At 35.6% G+C, this 23,054-nt stretch overlaps 1 protein-coding gene across 1 annotated transcript in view; it reads right to left on the bottom strand.

The window, feature by feature from the left end:
• Positions 1 to 23,054, bottom strand: part of sev (sevenless) — a 368,918-nt gene that overhangs the window by 88,212 nt on the left and 257,652 nt on the right. Inside the window, exons 23-28 of the mRNA XM_068226275.1 lie at positions 22,675 to 22,788; positions 18,818 to 19,014; positions 17,994 to 18,188; positions 17,574 to 17,788; positions 4,818 to 4,965; positions 3,033 to 3,277 (exon numbers count right to left, since the gene is read on the bottom strand). Coding sequence (XP_068082376.1) covers positions 3,033 to 3,277; positions 4,818 to 4,965; positions 17,574 to 17,788; positions 17,994 to 18,188; positions 18,818 to 19,014; positions 22,675 to 22,788 — 1,114 coding nt within the window. The remainder of the gene's footprint in view (positions 1 to 3,032; positions 3,278 to 4,817; positions 4,966 to 17,573; positions 17,789 to 17,993; positions 18,189 to 18,817; positions 19,015 to 22,674; positions 22,789 to 23,054) is intronic.

The following is a 23,054-nucleotide window of genomic DNA, read 5'->3' as shown; positions in this document are numbered from 1 at the left end:
TGGATGGTGGAGCGGTTGGTGGGCATTTTTACCTAGTCCGATCTGACATTTTCAGTGAATTACTGCTGCTATGTACTCCACTAGAGGCAATGACAATGGTGTGCAACATATACTTTCCACCTGACTTTGATCTTCATATACATGAACTACAAGATCTGGTTGCTCAGTTACCTCCTGTTTTCTTCTTGCTGGAAATGTGAATGCCCATATCACTGTCTGGGGCTCTTGATTTCCCTGCACTAGAGGGTGTCTTATTGAGTGATTTTTGTGTGCTTAACACAGGGAACCTACTCATTTTTGTAGCACATATAGCACATTTTCCCACCTGGACGTCACCTTGTGTAGCTGTGTGTTAGTTACCTCGTTAAGTTGGCAAATAAATGACGAACTTTGTGATAGTGACCATTTTCCCGTTCTTCTATTGCTCTTGAATAAAAACTGAGTGAATTGCTAAAACATTGGCTACTTTGTAGGGCAAATTGGCCAGAGTTTTCCAAGCACACACTGATTGCCAGTGAGGTCCTATGGTCTGTTGTTGATCACATTTGCTTCATTACAACTGCAGTTCTGGCCGTTGCTGAGGGAGCAATACCTTCCTCGTCTGGCACTCCTCGCCAGAAACAGATTCCATGGTGGACCAATGAAGAAGTTTGACTATAAAGTACAAATAACGTGTTAATGTGGTCAAACATAAAAGATATTCGGCAATGGGAGAGCTTATAGTTGAAAAGAATCGTAATTTTACAGACATTTCTAATGACATGTAATTAATACATTCGGCCAAAAAGGGAAAATTCATGAATATTTTAGAAAGTTTAGAAGTTCATCTGCTGAAATCATTAATTGCAGTCGCTTAAGTGTGGCCAGTATCCAGTATTTGGGAGATAGTGGGTTCAAACCCCAGCATCAGCAGCCCTGAATATGGTGTTCTGTGGTTTCCCATTTTCACACCAGGCAAATACTGGGGGTGTACCTTAATAAAGGCCATGGTCATTTCCTTCCCATTCCTAGCCCTTTCCTGACCCATCATCGCCATAAGATGGTTGGTGCAACATAAAGCAACTTGTAAAATGAAAGAAAAATTATGATAATTTTCCTAATATATCACTAATGTTTGTTTATTCATTGATATGGTGAATTATGATATAATACCTCTTTAAATTTGGACTAAACAACAAAGTGTTATATTGCTTTTATTCTTTGACTGGACTTCACTGATGAAGGGAATGTACTATCTTCCTGAAATATGTCTGAATAAATGATTTTCAATTATAAAAGTGTATTGACAAGGTGGACCAAGCACATACTATTTTAAATAGTTTTCAATAGCTTTAGGCAAGTCAGTACAGGAACAAATACAAATACCTATTATGGTTAAGTTTATCAACAGTAAGTACTATCCGCACACTTTATCTTGGTGCATTTACATCCTAGTGCTGAATCGGTCGACCTCGGCGATCTTCGAGATTCATACTGGCAACCTTTGAAACACAAACTGTGAATCGCTTAAGCATAGTTGTGCGACATCTGGCGTAAACTTTACGTACTGGTACTGTTGTTTACACATCAAAGTCAAAGTATAGAATTCATGCTAGGAACAAGATTCGCATCGAGAGATATGTTTTATAATGTTATATAATGTGTATGTGACATAGTTGTTGGCTTAAGATGATAACGGTTTAGAAATTTCATATCGATCGATCATATTCTCGATTCAATTCAGATTTCATTTTCATTCAGTTGGCAGCACCAGGCAGCACTATCGATACCGGGACAGCTCCCTCCTTACTCCTCACCCCGTACACAAATGCATCAAGATAAAGTGTGCGAACAGTAGTATGTTCTGAGCGGTCAGTGGAGAGATGGCATGGAATGACATTAGCAGACGAATAAGTTTGAGTGGTGTTTTTAAAAGTAGGAAAGTTCACAATATGAAGATAAAGTTGGAATTCAACAGGACAAATTGGTGCAAATATTTTTTATAGGAAGAGGAGCAGGGATTGAAATAATTTACAAAGGGAGATGTGCAATAAATTTCCAAATTCTGTGTAATTATTTAAGAAAATATTAGGAAGACAACAGATCTGTCACCTGGGCGACTGCCCTAAATGCAGATTAGTGGAGATTGATTTATTTATTTATTCATTTATTTATTTATTTATTTATTTATTTTTTTTTTTTTTTTTTTTCCAGACCAACTCTACTTTATGGGAGCAAAAGCTGGGTGGACTCAGGATATCTAATTCATACGTTAGAACTAACAGATGTGAAAGTAGCGAGAATGATCGCTGGTACAAACATGTGGGAACAATGGCAAGAGGGCACTTGGAATGTAGAGATATAGACCAAGTTAGGAATGAACTCATTTGATGAAGCTGTACATATAAACTGGCTTCGATCATGGGGTCATGTGAGGCAAATGGAGGAGGATAGATCCCCTAAGAGAGTAATGGACTCTGTCATAGACGGAAAGAGAAATAAAGGGAGACCAAGACAGGGATGGTTAGACTCAGTTTCTTATGTTTTGAAGATAAGAGGTATAGAACTAAATGAGGCCACAGAACTAGTCACAAATAGAGGAATGTGGTGGTGTTTATTAAATTTGCAGTGACTTTCAGATTGAATGCTGAAAGGCATAACAGTCGATCATGAAGATAAATGTATGTATTTTAATTTGTTTTCAAACTCTATCATTTAATAAAGTATTTTAATTTTTGTCTGTCCTTAATATGCCCAGAGAGTATGGTTTCCTAGTTGTACTTTCTCTTAAAACAAAAATCACCACCACCACCACCAACACCGACTACCCCCAACCCTGTGCATGTTCACACAGGCTCACAAGCTACTTTATGGGAATGTTTCTTTGTGTTTTGTGTTAGAAATTCAGAACAACATTTTTAACATGCACTTTAAGAAACTTAGTAATTTTGGAGTCATTCAGAATATATATAAATCTATCACAAATTATTTATTTCAGTGCCTCTCTGTAACAGTTTACACAGTCATTCAAGTTACATTTATACAGTACTCACCCAGATGGAGTAAGTCTGTTCTGCCAGGAGTTTTTGAAGCTCTGCTCTTTGTTCCATTCGTGCAGATGCTGCTAATTCTATGAGTAACTCCCCCTTGTGGCGCAATCCACTAACCATTCCTTCTGTACGCCAATGTACCTCATAGTGGATGGTTTCATCATTGAACTCACTTGGTGGTAGCCAGCGTAATTCCACAGTGTTTGGGCTCAACACCACGGCTCGCACATTCTGTGGAGGGGATGGGGCTGCAATGTGTTTTTTATAGAAATAAGGTATTAGTTGATTTTGTGAAAGTATACAATTTATTATGCAGAATTACAGAAGGACTGTGAAATATTAGGAGGTGTCTTCAAAATTTGCTATGAATTCTAACCATGATAATCAAATTATGGATACTATTGGTATAGGAAATAATTATTGGAATTTATTAAAATGGCAGTAATTATACTGTAATTGAAATGTTTAAATATTATTGAAATATCTGTAACATAATTTACTTTCTCAGTTATAGGCTCACACTCTAAAGTTGATATTTCATGACATACAATATCAGCCAATATTGATGTGTAATAAAACATACAGTCCTTACTACACCAAGAGTGAGCTTATCAGGGACTGAAAGGAAATGGATGTAGAGGAGAGAACCTATATACTTGCAAAATGTAGAATATAAAGGAATGTAAGATTGGCCCCTGTGTGTATCATGTTTCTGTTTGTCTCTTTGTCTCTTCTCACTCTGACCTGGCATTGTGTTTATCCCGTAATTTGTTCCTATATATGAATTGATTAGTCGCTTGTTTGTTCCTTGTCATTAATGATATGAGCCACTGAGTTACTTTTCTCCTTCTAAGTTTGTGCAATGTGTTATTTATAGAAATAAAGTATTAGTTGATTCTGTGAAAGCATACTATTTATTATGCAGAATTGCAGAATTATGCAGACTGTGAAATATAAGATGTCTTCAAAATTCAATCATCTGTGTTCTTGATCTTTCTTGTCTCTTTACTTTCCTGTCTTTATTCAGATTTCTTCTTATCCTACACTTCCCACTTCAAGACCGAAGATTTGTCAAGATGATCCCCACAATGCTCTTTTGGTGAAGCTGAGAATGGATGTGAAGGCGACAGGGTAAGAAAATGCAAAGATGGTCCTTTTTCTGTTTTCATCTTTGTCCCTGTTATCTCCTCCTGTTGCTCCTTCTTCCCACACTGACCTTTCGTTGTATTTCTATTCATGTTTTTTGTCTTTCTAGAAGACTTGAGAATGTATAGTCTGTGTTCAGTACATCCCTAAAATTAGAACAGTAATAACTTGGTAGGTGGGGCGTGGGGAATAATTTCAACAAAATGTAAAACTGTGCAGTTTTCCTATGTCAGTAATAAAGAAAGTATAAGTATTGTATGCACAGAATCAGTATATAAAATAAACTAATAATAAACTATGTGAGTTGTAGAACACATATCTTGACTAAGATTTCAAGTTAGAAATTTCAACAGTGTGGTCATAATAAACTAATAATAAAATAAAATAAATTTCTAAATTTCTTGACTGGTACAGAATTCTGATCTCTAGGTCATAGTGAGGGTTTTTTATTTATTTACAAAACGACAAAGGGAAGTTTCTTGAAGCTGTCTCACCTCTATTGTTTTGATAGGCACTATAATCCTTGAGGCATGAAATTAAAATGCTGCAGACAATATATATATATTAAAATTATTATGTATATAGTATCTTATAATATGCATTTCATCTGAAATTTCGAAGTATAGGAAATTTGAGTATTACCTCCGGCAGCTGTCTGAAAGATGAATGGTGGACTAAGCTCCATTTGAATACCCTCCATTTCACTGTAATAATTCTTCAGTGAGATGTAGAACACATAGCTTGAATATGGCTTCAAGTTAGAAATTTCAACAATATGGTCGTAAGTTACCTGCAAGAAAATATATTTTGTATCAAAAATTTTATTTTAGCATTGTATCATATTGCCAGGGCACTTTTCTTTGAGGCTTGGCTGCACCAGGGCACGTCTTTAGACAACAATTGAAAACATAATTTATGCTCAGACACATTCAATCAAGTGACTTGTTCATAGAACCATCTTTATCATAGATTCTATGAAGAATCATGGCAATTTAGGGGACCACACAAAGATAGCATGGCAGGCAGTAACAGAAGGGTAGTTTAAAGGGATTCGTTTGGTGAGTAACAAAAGATTACAGCCAGTTAACAGGTTGTGGCAAATATTAATTTATAGGATGAGGAGTGCAGGATTGGAATAAATTACCAAGGAAAATGTTTGCTCATTTTCCAAGTTCTTTGAAAATGTTTAAGAGAAACCTAGATAAACAAGTGATAGGGAATCGGCCACCTGGGCGACCAGTCAATCAGTCACTACTGATCTGCATTTAGGGCAGTCGTCCAGGTGGCAGATTCCCTATTTGTTGTTTTCCTAGCCTTTTCTTAAATGATTTCAAGAAAATTGGAAATTTATTGAACATCTTCCTTGTAAGATATTCCAACCTGTAACTCCCCTTCCTATAAATGAATATTTGCCCCAGTTTCTCCTCTTGAATTCCAACTTTATCTTCATATTGTGATCTTACCTACTTTAAAAGATGTGGTTGCCTGCCATTAAGTCCCTTCACTATTGTTATTTCGTTTCGGTGTTTTCCAAATTCGTACGTTCCTCATCACCAGATATTTAATTTCAGGCTTGTGTCAGTGTCACATTTTCATAATGTATCTACACTTGTTATATTACTCCCTTTCAGGCCGATTCTGATGGTGCCATCAGCTTCCACTGTGAACGGTAGCACTGTACTGCGTCCGGTGAGCCATTTGGTGATGAATGAACGTACCACTTCCACTTCTATTATTAACGTTTAAATTCAAACTTCATTCTTGGCAAAATCTTCCTTGTGAACAGTCAAGATTTTCTTCTGAAGACGCAGGGCAAAGCTCTCCACGAAATGCAAAGAACTTCACCTTATTCTCTTGACACAGCATAAGCCATTAAAGCATCGTGAAAAACAAAAACAGTAATTCATGGAGCTAATGACAAGTTTTTGTTCATGTAAATTAAATTAGAGAATTAAAAAGAGCTCTAAATGCAGATCATTGCTTCTCTGATTTCAAGTCTCTGTTTCTGGAGAGAAGTTAATCACTGGATCAGAGTAATCATTCACAAATATTCAACTTTTATGTTGGACTAAATGTGGTTTGTTGTGTCTTGCATGTTTTCATACTCTCTCCCTTTTTGATTTTTTTCTTCATACATTTTCATATTTCACAATCCTTTTCATTCCTAACTGTCACACTTAGTCTCTATTATGCTATTTATATTGACAGAACATGAAGGTGAAGTCATTATGTCTTTATTCTGTATTTTCAACAGTAGGAATGAAAATAGAGTCCCAAAAACTCATTAAGACTCTCGTGCTAGTGCAGATGACTGTTGTCATCCAGGGTACAATTTTCTTAGTATTGTATACATTTAAAAAATTCATTTTATGTAATCCTAAAAAACATTGCTAATGATATCTCTGAAGTTTAAGGTTAATTTCTCCAGACACTTTCATTATTATGGCATCTCAAAAGCAAGTGGATGACAATAGTCATCCACACGAGCACTGGTGTTACAATTTGTTTAACTTACCTATAACTTTTATCATCTTCACAAAGTTTTCATAATGATTATAGTATGCTGTAACATGGGAAAATACCAACACAGTGGGAGTTAAGCACTTGATCCATCTTCTCTGTGAAACATGTGCTTACTGCCCAACTTCACCAACAAAGAGGTTACAAAATGCATACATTCTGATGACATAAAAAGTAGGGAAGAACAGAATGCATTACATAAGCTTGCACTGATCAGAGAAATATTTGACATGTTTGCAAGGAATTGTCAAAAGTGACCAGCCAAGAGAGTTGCTGTGCATTGATTGCATTTCATAGAAACTGTCCTTTCAGGCATTTACTTTTGTTTGAACTGCAGTACAGTCAGTGGAGAACAAAACTACATATGTTGGAACTATGAAAAGGAATAAAAGAGATATACCTGAAGAATTGAAAGTTTCCAATAATAAATATATTTATATAGTTTTGAGTTTGCATTCACAAAGCATACTTGTGTACTATCTTACACTTAAAAAAAAAAAGCAAAGATATTCTAGTGCTGTCTACATTACATGAAAGAATGGAAATTGACCAAGATGCAGGGAAGAACATTCTACAACAAAACAAAATTTCCAGTGGATATACTGGGCAAAACATGTGGAGAGTACGATGTCTCTAGAAACTGTCGACCCTGGCTTTTGAATGTACTTTTTGATCTGATGACATTGGTGGAATCAATGCTTTAGTCATTTGTAAGAAGAACCATGATTTTCCAAATATTTTGAGAAGGAAGTTACTGTATGAGTCAATGGATCTTATAAAAACCCATATCTTGAGTAGGTCAACAAGAAATGATTCTCAAGTCAGAGCATGAGGACACTGCCACGTGTGCAGAAGAAGTCATAAGAAGACTACCCAGAAATCCTGCTGAACATGTTTCAAATGGATTTGACCCGATCATTCAGATGCAGTTGCCTCTGTTGTTCATGTGAAACAAGAGAGGAGGCAACAGACAATGAAAGTAGTTAAGGACACAAAGAGATGTAAACAGTTGGAAATTTCTTGGAAGTTCTGTCATATTTAACAGATTGGTTGTAGCATGTGATTCTTGGTTTCACAAACAATACATGTACTTTTTTGAATAAATAAGGTCATTAGTTACTTGATAAAATGACCTGCAAAGTACATAGGCCTATATTAACCCATTCGCTTCATATGACAAGCTGTGGTCGCGCGCAGTGTTTTGGCACATGAATCAAATTATGAGCTCAGCTTGCAATGTTGCATTGTCTCACTTATCTTCGTATATTAGATCCCTTTTACAATATAATTTCTAACAATACATACTGTAAGGAACTAGATGCATGTACTGTTGATGAACAATGCTCTCTATATTTCTGTGTGACACTGGGATTGATGAATAACAATTTATTTTCATCAGAATTCATTATGCAGTAGAACCAGTTTTGCGGCAATGACGAGAGATTGAAAGGGCTTGTAGACATTGTTTCAGATGGTGATTATGGCAATAATGTAGTTTTGAAAAATGAATCCGAGTTCAAGGATAGTGATAGCAACAGGGAAAGTTACTGAAGTGAGCAGAATATTGAAGAAAATTTCAGGCCAGGTTCTTCCAAACACCTGCAGCCAGTGACCCAAAAGAACCATAGTGATTGGAAATTGGAGAAAAAAGACAATAATCCTGATATATATCCATTTCGTGGATACAACGGTGTTTCAGAAATACTTACAAAGATTGTATAGTCCGCCCACCATCTGAAATTGCTATATTTTTAGAGTACAAGTATCCACTCTTTTTGAAATGATTTCAAATGAAACATTTGTCCCGCAGCCAGCAGTCACTCAAGGAATGAAGAATGGGTGAGTCATAACCTTCAATGTTATGAATGCAAAATTTGAGTGAATTATCTGCATTAGTCTTTACTTTATGCATGTTTTTGTGACAGGTATGCTCAAACTACAGGCGGCCAAATTAAATCTGATTCCACAGTCAACAATGTGGCCATTTATTGTGACTTGAATACTTGAAGTAAAACAACGGAATTAAAAAAACATATCAAGTGTAAGGCTTTTCAGGTGTTTGCTCTATTAACCAGCGTTTCGTCTTAGGTCTAACACTAGACTCATCAGAGTGGGATGTGTCAGACCCTACCCACTGACGCTGGGGTCTAGTGTCAGACCTAAGACGAAACGCTGGTTAATAGAGCAAACGCCTGAAAAGCCTTACATCTGATATGTTTTTGACATTTTTGACATGCTCTATTGGTGAAAAATATCTAATTCCCTCCATGGGAATTTAGAATTTTCCATGTGTCATCCAGGCGAGCGCTCGCGTAAGAATTAATGAAATGCTCAATAATAAAACATGATTTGGTCATTGTTGTTAACCCACGAGGGGTCATGTCAAAAGAGTTGTGTGATGGGTCACGCATGGTTGATTTGACTGGGGAGTATAAAATACTAGTTTTTGTAGAAAAACACATTGTATTAAGGAAAAATATGTATGTCCATGAAACAGAATATATGTTTTTCTTGCAAAACACATTGTATTCTGTAAGAAAACTATATCCATGAAACAAAACAATAGTTCTCATAGCAAAACAAGTTGTATTATTAAAGAAAACTTATCCATTAAAAAAAACCCAGATTTTATAGCAAAACACATTGTATTATTAATGAAAAATATATCCATGAACAATCAATGAAATTGAAGGACTATTGGGACTATTGGGCAAGGAAGAAAGCTCAACAAATGTTGATACTGCATTCTAAGTGACCCCATTTGAGAAGAAGAGGAAGATTCCAGTTGTCTTGCAAAACATATTGTATTGTTACCGTGAAAAAAATCTCCAAGCTTGAACTGGTGAATCAATTAGGATGCCTACTTTTGCACGAGGAAGATGTCAGACAATGTTCTTAGTAGACATTTTTCTGGTTTGCAGAGGACAATGAATATCCCATGTTGGACTTTTATCTTCCCTGAAACACTAAGGACCATTAACATTTGCCAAATCATGCACTTCTTGACATGTAGGAGTCTCTCTTTCTATTTCTTGTACTACTTCTTCTTCAGTGGATTACTCACTATCTGTGTTTAATTCTTGTACTTCTAAATTATCATCTTTCATCATCTGAAGTGACATCATCAATGAACTCATTTACTCTTTTGTCATGGAATATCTGCTGCCTTATACCTCCTGGGTTTACAGGTCTTCTTCTCATTGTTCTTCTTTCTCTACACTCTCAATGAGTCGTAAAATTCTATCTTCTTCTCTCCGCTCCATAATCAAATCTATATATATAAAACTAGCAAGATACCCGTGCTTCGCTACGGTATTATACTGAAATTTATAATTGAATGCTTATTGTTTTAGATATATAATCCGCCGAAATTCGCGATCTGACTCGTTTTCTGCGAGAATCCACCAAAATTCCCGATCTGACTCGTTTTCTCTTATTTTACGGCACATTTCCTCCCATTTTTCAATCTTCCTTTCCAGCAATCGAGTTCGTACTTCCCGGGCTAGGCTCAGGTATTCTTCCCGGTCAGTTGTGTACGTAAATCTTTGCCATCTTTTCCTATAATCGTTTTTAATATGGATAAAATCCTTCAGGAGATCCGGCGTCGTGTTATATTGGGTGCATTGGCGGCACTGAACCGGCGGTCGGACTGCATTCTTAGTCATTACCCGTCCAGTAGCCGTTTCCAGCGCGGTCCGCACATTTGATGACGGTCCGGAACATTATTATTATTATTATTATTATTATTATTATTATTATTATTATTATTATTATTATTATTATTATTATTATTATTATTATGTGTTGCTGGAATGGCTGATGACCGGAAAACCGGAATATCCGGAGAAAAACCTGTCCCGCCTCCGTTTTGTCCAGCACGAATGTCACATGGAGTGACCGGGATTTGAACCACGGAACCCAGTTGTGAGAGGCCGGCGCGCTGCTGCCTGAGCAACGGAGGATCCTTATAAGTACATTAATAACAGTAAAATCAATTGGTCTCACCTCCTTCTACACCCTACCACCGTTAAGTTTATTTACCACCCCCTCCCCCCCAAAAGAAATTAAAAGAAGGCTTGTTTCTATATGTTTAAGGGAGATTCCAAACACCAATGTTCACGTCTATTACTTTCAGTTTTGAGATATAAGTATCCCCATAAAAAAATTTACTTTCTTCACTTCATTTCACACTACTCCCCTCCCCCCCCCCCCAAGTGAATTTTCCCGCAAAAAATACTTGTTTCTTTAATAGTAAAGGATCCTCTAAATACCAATTATCACGACTCTAACTTCTTCAGTTATTGATTTATGTGTCCTCAAGAAAGGAATTCATCTCCTTTACACTCCCGCCCTCTAAGATGGTTTCCCTCCAAAACGCGTTTTTCTTTGTTTTTAAAGGAGATCCAAATACGAATTTTCACGTCTGTAACAACTTTAGTTTTTATTAGATGTATGTATTCTCATACAATTAAGTCAATTTTTCAATTCTTTCACCCCCCCCCCCCCTTCTTTGGATTTTCCGAGAATACGTGTTTCTTTACTTTTAAAGCAGATTGCAAATATCAAATTTCACGTCTGTAACATCTTCATTTTTGAGATATTAGTAGCCTAATTAAAAGAATTCATCACCATTTTCAGTCACTTTTACCCCCCCCCCCCCCTCCCTCCAACCAAGTAGTATTTCCGAAAACTAAAAGTACACGTTTCTTTATGTTTAATAGAGATAAAAAATACCATTTTTCTCTTCTGTAACATGCTAAGTTTTTTTAGATATACAGTAGAGTCTCGCTCAACCGACCTTCGCTTATCCGACACTCCGTGTTATCCGACACTGGTAGGCTTAATTTGAACTTTAGGTGGATGCAATTCTGGGACACGGGGTGTGGAGGGTGCGACTGTGTGACAAGCACTAGCAGTCATGCGGTAGGATTTTGCAATGTAGTATTGGTTAGGTGCGGATGTTATAGTTTTCATATCCTCTGTGAGTATGGCGAGTAAACGTAAGAAAGTGATTGTTTCTGTGGAAGACAAGTAGAGTGGGTTAAAGAGACTGGACAAAGGGGAAACTCTCCAAAAAATTGCTTCAGATTATGGTGTTGGACGTGTTACAGTGGGAGACTGGAAACATACGAGGGAATAAATTGAAAAGTGGTGCTCCTCGAGAGCAACAAGTGATGCACTGAAAATTAGAAAAAAAAATGAAAAATGTGAGTACGAAAAAGTGAAGCACTATTTCTTTGGTTCCCTAAAAACCAGGAAAAGGGCTTGTCAATATCTGGCCCCATTCTGCAAGAAATGGCGGTGTATATCCAGAAGGAGTTTAATAAAGGGACCCTGATTTTACTGCTATTGCTGGGTGGCTTGATCGGTGGGAAAAACGGTACGGCATTGGGCAGCTTAATATCTGTGGAGAAGAACTGTCAGCTAAATCCGATGAGGTTGTGAAATTTAAAAGACAATTTCAAGAAATAATTCTTGCTAAAGGATTAACCGGTGATCAGATTTTTAATTGTGATTAGACTGGGCTGAATTTCAAGATGCTGACATCAAAACTCTTGCAGCCCAAGCCAAGACGTCTGCACCTGGCTACAGGCGTAGTAAGAAAAGAGTACTGCATCTACTGTACAATTGAATTAATAAGACAATAAATAGAGTCCCGTAAAACATAGTACGTAATACAGTATAGCCTTCCTGTTTGTTTTAGTTCGTTTTCAAAGTTATTCCGTATTATCCGACATTTTCGGTGATCCGACATACTCCAGGTCCCGTTTAGGTCGGATAATCGAGACTCTACTGTACTGTAAAAATTCTCATTTTAAAATTTCACCCCTTTTGAGTTCCCTTTAAGTGGAGTTTCCAAAAACAAATCACCTATATTTTTTTACATTTACAGGAGATTTACACCCACTCTTTACGTCTGTAACATTTTACGTTTCCAAGATATTCTGTAGATAGTCTTTCAAAAAATTCACCCCAATTTGTCACTCCTGTTTAACCGCCATTAATTGGCTTCTCCAAAAACTAAAACATACGTGTTTCTTTATTTTTAAAGAAGATCCCATATGCAAATTATCAGTTCTGTAATATCTTTCGTTTATGAGATATGTGTATCCTCATTAAAGGCATTCAACCCATTTTTCACCCTTTTACACCCCTCCTATTAGGATTTACGGGAAACAAAAAAAAATACGTGTTCCTTTATTTTTAGAGGAGATTCTAACTACCAATTTTTACATCTGTAAATTTTAAAGTTTTAAGATGTAGACACACTCATTTTAAAAAATTCACCCCCAATATTTGGATTTTCCAAAAACGAAAAAATGCGTGTTTCTTTACTTTTAAAGTAGATCCAAAATACCAATTATCAGGTCTGTAATATCTTCAGGTTCTGAAATATAAGTAGCCTCATGAAAGGCATTCAACCCATTATTCACCCTTTTAAACCCTTCCTATTGGGATTTTCTGAAAACAAAAGAATACGTGTTTTTTTATTTTTAAAGGAGATTCTAAACACCAATTTTTACATGTATAAACTTAAAAAGTTTTGAGATATAGATACTCATTTTAAAAAATCACCCCCTTTTCAACCCCCCCCCCCCATTAATTATATTTTCCACAGACAAAAATACGTGTTTCTTTATTTTAAAAGGAGATCCCAAACACCAATTTTCAGGTCTGTAATATCTTCAGGTTGTGAAATATAAGTAGACTCATGAAATGCATTCGACCCCTTTTTCAACCTTTACCACCCTTCCTATTACGATTTTCCGAAAGCGAAATATACGTGTTTCTTTATTTTTAATGGAGATTCTAAATACCAATTTTTACATCTATAACTTTTAAAAGTAGCCAAAACTACTGGACATAAAGAAATGAAATTTTGGGGATACATTCATGTTAAGATGTAGGTGCTCGCTAAGAGAGGATTTATGGATATTCCGTCGCTAAGGGGGTGAAAAGGGGGGTGAAATTTTAAAATGAGTGTATCTATATTTCAAAACTTTAAAAGTTTACAGATGTAAAAATTGGTATTTAGAATCTTCATTAAAAATAAGGAAACACGTATTTTTTTGTTTTCAGAAAATCGCAATAGGAGGGGTGAAAAAGGGTGAAAATGGGGAAAAATGGGTAGAATGCCTTTTTCAGGATACCCGTACTTATATCTCAGAAACTGAAGATATTACAGACCTGAAAATTGGTACTTTTGATCTCTTTTAAAAATAAAGAAACACGTATTTTTTCGTTTTTGGAAAATCCAATTAATGGAAGGGTGAAAAGGGGGTGAATTTTTTAAATGAGTGAATCTATATCTCCAAACTTTTAAAGTTTGCAGATGTGAAAATTGGTATTTAGAATCTTCATTAAAAATAAAGAAACACGTCTTTTTTTGTTTCTGGAAAATCGCAATAGGAGGAGTGAAAAGGGGGTGAAAAAGGGGTTGAATGCCTTTAATGAGGCTACTTATATCTCAGAAACTGAAGATATTACAGACCTGAAAATTGGTGTTTGGGATCTCCTTTAAAAATAAAGAAACATTTGTTTTTTGTTTCTGGAAAATCCAATTAAGGGGGGGGGTGAAAAGGGGGTAATATATTAAAATGAGTGTATCTATATCTCAAAACTTTTAAAGGTTATAGATGTGAAAATTGGTATTTAGAATCACCTTTAAAAATAAAGAAACGCGTGTATTTTGTTTTCGGAAAATCCTAATAGGAAGGGTGGAAAAGGTTGAAAAAGGGGTCGAATGCCTATCATGAGTCTACTTATATTTCAGAACCTGAAGATATTACAGACCTGAAAATTGGTGTTTGGGATCTCCTTTAAAAATAAAGAAACACGTATTGTTTGTTTCTGGAAAATCTAATTAATGGTGGGTGAAAAGGGGGTGATTTTTTAACATGAGTGTATCTATATCTCAAAACTTTTAAAGTTTATAGATGTAAAAATTGGTATTTAGAATCTCCTTTAAAAGTAAAGAAACACGTATTCTTTTGTTTTCGGAAAATCCCAATAGGAAGGGTGTAAAAGGGTGAATAATGGGTTGAATGCCTTTAATGAGGCTACTTATATTTCAGAACCTGAAGATATTACAGACCTGAAAATTGGTATTTGGGATCTACTTTAAAAGTAAAGAAACACGTATTTTTTCGTTTTTGGAAAATGCAAATATTGGGGGGTGAAAGGGAGGGGAGGGGGTGAATTTTTTTAAAATGAGTGTGTCTACATCTTAAAACTTTAAAATTTACAGATGTAAAAATTGGTAGTTAGAATCTCCTCTAAAAATAAAGGACCACGTATTTTTTTGTTTCCTCTAAATACCAATGGGTATTTGAAAAATTTGTTGAATGCCTTTAATGACGATATGTATATATATCTCAGAAACGAAAGATATTAGAGAACTGAAAATTTGTATATGGGGATCTCCTTTAAAAATGAAGAAACACGTATTTTTTAGTTTTTGGAAAATCCAATTAATGGCGGTTAAACAGGAGTGACAAATTGGGGTGAATTTTTGAAAGACTATATCTACAGAATATCTTGGAAACGTAAAATGTTACAGACATAAAAAGTGGGTGTTTGGAATCTCCTGTAAATGTAAAGAAACATAGGTGATTTGTTTTTGGAAACTCCACTTAAGGGAAACTCAAAAGAGGTGAAATTTTAAAATGAGAATTTTTACAGTATATCTAAAAAAACTTAACATGTTACAGAAGTGAAAAATGGTATCTTTATCTCTATTGAACATAAAGAAACGTGTATTTTTAGTTTTCGCAAATACCACTTTGGTGGTGGTGGTGGTAAAAGTGACTGAAAATGGTGTTGAATTCTTTTAATTAGGCTACTGATATCTCAAAAATGAAGATGTTACAGATGTGAAATTTGTTATTTGCAATCTGCTTTAAAAGTAAAGAAACACGTATTCTCAGAAAATCCAATGAAGGGGGGGGGGGGGGGGTGAAAGAATTGAAAAATTGACTTAATTGTATGAGAATACATCTAATAAAAACTAAAGTTGTTACAGACGTAAAAATTCGTATTTGGATCTCCTTTAAAAACAAAAAAACGCGTTTTGGGGGGAACCCATCTTGGAGGGCGGGAGTGTAAAGGAGTTGTATTCCTTTCATGAGGACACATAAATCAAAAACTGAAGAAGTTAGAGTCATGATAATTGGTATTTAGAAGACCCTTTACTATTAAAGAAATAAGTATTTTTTGCGGGAAAATTCACTTAGGGGGGGGGGGGGGGGAGGTAGTGTGAAATGAAGTGAAAAAAGTAAATTATTTTTATGGGGATACTTATATCTCAAAACTGAAGGTAATAGACGTGAACATTGGTGTTTGGAATCTCCCTTAAACATAAAGAAACAAGCCTTCTTTTAATATTTTTTTTGGGGGGGAGGGTGGCGGTAAACAAACTTAACGGCGGTGGGGGGTAGAAGGAGTTGAGACCAACTGATTTTACTGTTCTTAATGGTTTTATAAGGATCCTCCGTTGCTCAGGCGGCAGCGCGCCGGCCTCACAGCTGGGTTCCGTGGTTCAAATCCCAGTCACTCCATGTGACATTCGTGCTGGACAAAATGGAGGCGGGACAGGTTTTTCTCCGGATACTCTGGTTTTCCCTGTCATCAGCCATTCCAGCAACACATAATAATAATAATAACAATAATAATAATAAGAAGAAGAATGTTCCGGACCGTCGTCAAATGTGCGGACCGCACTGGAAACGGCTCCTGGACGGGTAATGACTAAGAATGCAGTCCGGCCGCGGGTTCAGTGCCGCCAAGGCACCCAATATGACACCACGCCGGATCTCCTGAAGGATTTTATCCAAATTTAAAAAGTTATAGGAAAAGATGGCAAAGATTTACGGACCCAACTGACCGGGAGGAATACCTGAGCCTAGCCCGGGAAGTACGAAATCGATTGCTGGAAAGGAAGATTGAAAAATGGGAGGAAATGTGCCGTAATCTAATAGAAAACGAGTCAGATCGGGAATTTTGGTGGATTCTCGCAGAAAACGAGTCAGATCGCGAATTTCGGCGGATTATATATCTAAGACAATAAGCATTCAATTATAAATTTCAGTATAATACCGTAGCAAAGCACGGGTATCTTGCTAGTATTGTATATACAGTTTATATGCAACCATATGCCATTGTATTTACAAAATAACACAACAATAATCCACTGAAAAATAAATCTTGAGACAAAACACTTCTATACCGACAACAAAGACCGCAGACAGCGAATGTCAGGAGTTGCGCACGGTGTAAAGGACCAGATAATAAGGCAATGCCAGGTGTCACGCTCGGTAGAAATGACCAGGCTTACAAATAAAGCTCTTCACTAACTGACTGGTGATGGAAGGGGGAACACTGAACATAAGTACATGCAGTGGACGAGTTCAATAAAACGTATAGGAAAGGAGGAAGCTTTATACCGTGAAACTATATTGAAAGAATAAAAAAATGTATGTGCCCAGTATAAAGACCATGACGTGACCCTTCGTAGGTTAATAATATAGAGTGTAGAATGTTTAAATTTAAACCGTCAATTGCTGCTAACTTCTTAACAAGAAAGATTAATAATAAGACTTAACGGACATTATGCATTTTAATCCATTCATGCTAGAAGACAAAATGCTATACATCATGTTTACTACTTTTCAAAGCACTGTTTAAAGGTTTTAAAATGCATTTTGATACAATCTGATTAATGAAGTATGTAGAACATGTTAGAAACTACCTATTCAATTTCATATCAACTTAGTTTCGTCCACCTGAGGGCATCATGCATTTTGAAATGTTGCTCATCAAATATTGACATCAAATGACATAGAAAAGTTCACATGTCAATTTTCAATAAAGGTAACTAACCATCTTGGAGCAGAGATCCAGAAGACTGCTACAATCAGTAGTCCTATCTTCTTGGAGCAAGGTATAGTATACAGTATACTGGACAGAGGCCAGAGAAATGTTGTCGCATTCTGGTAGCCTCTTCGGATGTGGCAGTTCTAAGGTGACCGACTGTGCCGTTCGATTCACAAGGCGAGGTTCACCAACCACTTGTTGAGGTGACAGACAACGGGGAACTGCAATAATTTAGAAATTTATAACATTATTATGCATCTCTCTCTCATAATATTAACACAGTCATCACTTTTCATAGTAAAAGGCAGTCCTTAAAGGAATTTAAAAATAAAAGACGTTAAATCATAAAATTAAGAAAATTCAGTTTACTGGTTGGTAGCCTAATCTATTAAGGAAGGGAAAGAAAAGCTGAGAGAGTTTAAAAACCTGGAAAGGGCTGCAAGTGAGGTCCCAGGGCAGTAATACGTTGTACTCCAGAGATGTCAACAGATGTAACTCCTTTCTTGAGACTAGCTATTTCTTTATCTTCAGAATTCTTTGCTACTGAATACACTCTGCCTTCTGATGCATTAGACCAGTAGACTAACCGTTGGTCTGTAGTCAGTGATGTTGGAGGTAACCCTGTAAGAATATAATTTTATATGCACTCCTAACAGAACTTAACCTTTTATGTTCCACAACAGTGCATCATACCACTTTTTGGAAGTGAAAAGAATGATCAGATATTCTCTGCATTAAGGTTTCAGTGTATTATAATTTCATTGCCCTCCACTTGTTTATTCTGCCTGCCAAGACAGAGCAATACAGTATGATAAAATTTATTAAAAAATACATCATTTGTCATGCTTCACACCTCTGGAGCAGTTGTGAGCAAAGATGAACTGTGCTTTAAAACAAAACATAATAAAAATGATCATGATGTTGACAGGTTTAAGAAAATTATTTTCAAGGTTTTTGGTAAGCATACAAAATAATTAAAAATGATTACACCGAAATTGTATGTTTTTTAAATATGATACAGACAACTACCTAAATTATACATAACTATGACTCCTTCAAAAGATTATAAAATCGACCAGAACAACAACTGAATTTGAACAGCAACTGTAAACTTGTCATGAATAGTGAAACAAGTGTACAATCACTACAAAATTCAAGAATGAAAGGAAAATAATTGTTTACAATTTAGAAATGTGTTTTATTTTCTCTTTCTTTATGTCTGTATTCAATTAAAAAAGTGTGAACGCTACCTGCATCACCATTGATGGAGGCATTGACAACCAAATTGCAATTGCAGCCACTGGCATCTGCTGATAAAACATGATTATGCCATCCATCTACCCACAGGATCTTAGGATTAGCTGGATCTGTATGATCAATAGTCATTGCTTGTCCCACAGGAGGATTTTCAGGACAAGTACAATAATCCATCATGAAACTTTCTCGCCTGTAAAACAGAACAAAAAATTGATGTTATTTCATAAATTGGATAAAAATAAGATAATGGAAGTATATAATTAGTACGGTATGTTAAATGATGTGAACAGAATTTGGATTTATTTAAAGTCCTCATAATAAAAACCATCAAAAGATTTCTGTGCTTAGGTGCAAAAAATGATTGGGGGTCTGGACACAGCTAATATATGCAGCATGTTATTTCCTTAGATTTTCTGTGCAAATAATTTTAATTACTACTGAAGATAGCTTTTTAGACAATTCTTCAAAAGACATCTCTGTTAATTTTCTAATATACATTACACTTAAAGGTCAAAGGTCATAAGGATTAAAAACTTTGGAATGGTGTTGCCATGATATTTGTAAGAAGAGTCTAAAATACTCCTTGGATCAACTCTGAATAACTTAAGAGTTACTAATTTGTGTATTATCCTGGTGAAATAATGGTATATTCATTTTAGAGGAAGGATGTGAAGTCTCTATTAAGGGCTGAAAATGGCCACCAAATGTACGTGTAGCTGTTACTGGTCAAGGATGTGTTTAGGAGAACAATTGGGTCGAAGACATGCTACTCTGACACAGATTCTCTACCACTGCTGACAACTGTATTCTAGGATTTCACTGTGTATGTACCACATCCAGAGCCTACCATCTAATTGAAATAATTGTTCTTATATTTCATAATCTTTCTTGTTTATTTAATTCATTTACCCTCCAGGGTTGGTTATTCCCCCAGACTGAGCATGGGATCCCACCTCTACCATCTCAAGGCCAGTATCCTGGAGCTTGAGACATGTGGTCGGTGATAAAACTGGTGAGGAGGACCAGTACCTCACCCAGGCGGCTAACCCTGCTATGTTGAACAGGGGCCTTGTGGGGTATGGGAGAATTGTACTGTATTTTGAAAGTCATGGGATGGGGAATTTTAAAACAAGATCTCTTGAACATTCTTTCTGCTTCTCCACTGCCATCTAATATGGACATTGGGCCATTTCCTTTATATTTTGGGTCAGATTAATCATATCAACTACTATCATAATTAATGAGGCCTTATCCCAAACAAATATTAAATGATGTAAAAAGAATATTTAATTACCGACTGTCTTAGGGATGAAAAGTGTTGAGCGTACCTGTGGAATGTTAACATCTAAAATTCAAATATTCAAAAGACAAATCACCTGTAATGAAAAATGTGCAATAAGTGTAGTGAAAACACTAACTACATTCGTACTTGAGAAGGCTGAAGAATGCTGAAGGTGAGATGGATAGATCGAATCACAAATGAAGAGATACTGAATCGAATCGGCGAGAGGAGATCGATTTGGCTAAATTTGACGAGAAGAAGAGATAGAATGATAGGACACATCTTAAGACATCCAGGACTTGTTCAGTTGGTTTTTGAAGGAAGTGTAGGTGGTAAGAACAGTAGGGGTAGACCAAGGTATGAAAATGACAAGCAGATTAGAGCAGATGTAGGATGCAGTAGTTACGTAGAAATGAAAAGGTTAGCACAGGATAGGGTGGCATGGAGGGCTGCATCAAACCAGTCTATGGACTGATGACTCAAACACACTTGAGAAGGAAAAATGCAGGAGAAAATTGATTATCAAGCATGCAGTTTTTCATTGCTTCATGGTGTTGGAACAGAAAACAACACTTCAACATCAACAATGGTACACTTGTGAATTGCAGCTATTCCCATGCAATGTAAATATGCAGGTTTACATTAATTACAGTATGTATGGTTTTGGGTGAACTCAGAAAATACTGCTCTGAGTAAGAGCAGAATAGAGTAACTTAAATTTTACTCCATGTAAGGCAGTTTTATGAATATCCAAAGTAGACTAAATGTAGAGTAAAATATCATAAAAGAAAACATGGCAGACAAATAATAATAATAATAATAATAATAACAATAATAATAATAACAACAATAATAATAACAACAACAACAACAACAATAACAATAATAATAATAATAATAATAATAATAATAATAATAATAATAATAATAATAATAATAATAATAATAATAATAATAATATCCTGATGGTCTTTCAAGTTGATGCATTATAGGTGACTTGCACATCTGTGAAGATGGCACCTGGTCTATGATGAATTCTAATACTGAAGATGGCACATACGCCCAAACCCCGAGCCTTCGGAATTAACCAATATGGGTTATAACCCCCAACTCGGCTGGGAATCAAACCCAGGACCTCTTGGAGAAAAAGCCAGCATGCTAACAATGTAGCCATGGGGCCAGACAGGGTTATTATTGCTAGGTCTATAATGCTTCAAAAGAAAAGTGATTACAATCTGCTCGAAATACATTTTTTATAAATAATGTAATCACTTAATCTTTTTTCTATTTTGTACTGACATAACCTTCTTCTATAATTCTATAATTCTAACATTTATCTACGTCTAAAATCTAATCAGAAGATTCCTTCTTGTACAACCATCCTAAATTTAGAACTTGAATTTCATCAACACATGCTTAGTGGCTGTATTACATATGTCGAACTGAATTTGCCCACCTATTTACATGGAGTAAAAATGTGTTACTGGTACTAACTCTGGAGCAGAGGTGCTCAGTTGGGTGCCCGTTGAGTGCGACCGGGCTGGCATGATGTAAATGCGGGCAGTTTGCGTAGCAAACATATGTCACAGTGAAGCGAGAGAGCAAATGCACTTTGCAAGAAGGGAACAGTGACGTTCGATTGTCGTTACGAAGCTCTCCTCCACTATTCAGTGAAATACCGAATGGGGTACAGTATTAAGGAAAAAACGCTATAATAGCAAGAAAATCAACCTTTTGAAGATATTCCTATTTGATTTATACTGTGCTCAATGTAAACAATTAGTTTTATTTTCTTATAATTGTACTTTCAAAGAAAACAAACACGTTATAATTTTGGATTTACAATTCCTTGAAGGAATGACAGTATTTCCAGTTTTGCAGTTTTGTTGTGTTGTTTGAATTTCCCTGTTCACTGAATTTGAAAATAGTATTCAAAACTTATCAGACATCCAATGATAATAGCTAGCTTCTAAATGGTGAGGGAGTTTATTCACGAGTGACAACATAGATATTTACTATTCAAGATTAAAGTAAAACAATAATATATATATATGTATCTATCAAATAAATGTACAGTATGTCTTCAAATAAATAACCTAACTGATGTTATTCCTGGTAAGCATGATGGAATTGTTGGTGAGTTTATCAGATAATTAAACCCAAGCAACCACACGCCACTCTTATCCACCTTAACTCTGTATTATATTAGAAATGCTTCTAAAGCACCTCTTAAAATTTAATAGTGAAAATTGTAATTCATTATGTACATTACAAAAATATTTTAGGTTGTAGGGCTTACTCTTTGTTGTATCCAGTCAAAATGAACATAAATAAATTGATTCTCCTTGGCAGTCAAGAACCTTTAATTAATTATATATATATTTATGTTTATTTATGATACAAAAAGTAGTATACTGAAATGGTTAGGAGCAGCTTCAAAAGAGAGAAGAAGAAAAAGAAGAAGAAGAAGAAGAAGAAGAAGAAGAAGAAGAAGAATTATACTAAAATAATCAAGTCAAAAATATACTGTTTTATTTCTTCTTGGAAGGGTATTTTATGTACTAGTACCTTTTCCTTTTCATTAGTCCTGTTGTGAAAAATGATCGAGGGGCTGTACCATCAGAGTGGCTGGTCATTAGGTAACTTAAGCCATTGGAACTTGCTTCAATCCAGAACAAGGTGCTGTGGAAAAAATAATCACTATATTTAGTACACATTGGTATACTTTCAGTCCCTTCTGTATGTAAAATCTGATGCTAAAGAAGAAGTTTGTTTAAAATAAATTCATGAAATTTCTCTTTATTATCATTCATGTTTATAACAAATTTGAGAAAAATATATTATAGGCTACTGCTATTAGTCTCTCTACTATTATATCCAAGAAAAAGTAAATTAGATAATTTTCATGCAGAACAAGACAAAAAACTTTTGTTTAAAATGTTATTGTC

Source organism: Anabrus simplex, chromosome 1 (assembly GCF_040414725.1).
Source record: "Anabrus simplex isolate iqAnaSimp1 chromosome 1, ASM4041472v1, whole genome shotgun sequence".
Classification (NCBI taxonomy): domain Eukaryota; kingdom Metazoa; phylum Arthropoda; class Insecta; order Orthoptera; family Tettigoniidae; genus Anabrus; species Anabrus simplex.
The sequence above is the reverse complement of the archived record's forward strand: the minus strand, read 5'-3'. Positions and strand labels throughout refer to the sequence as shown.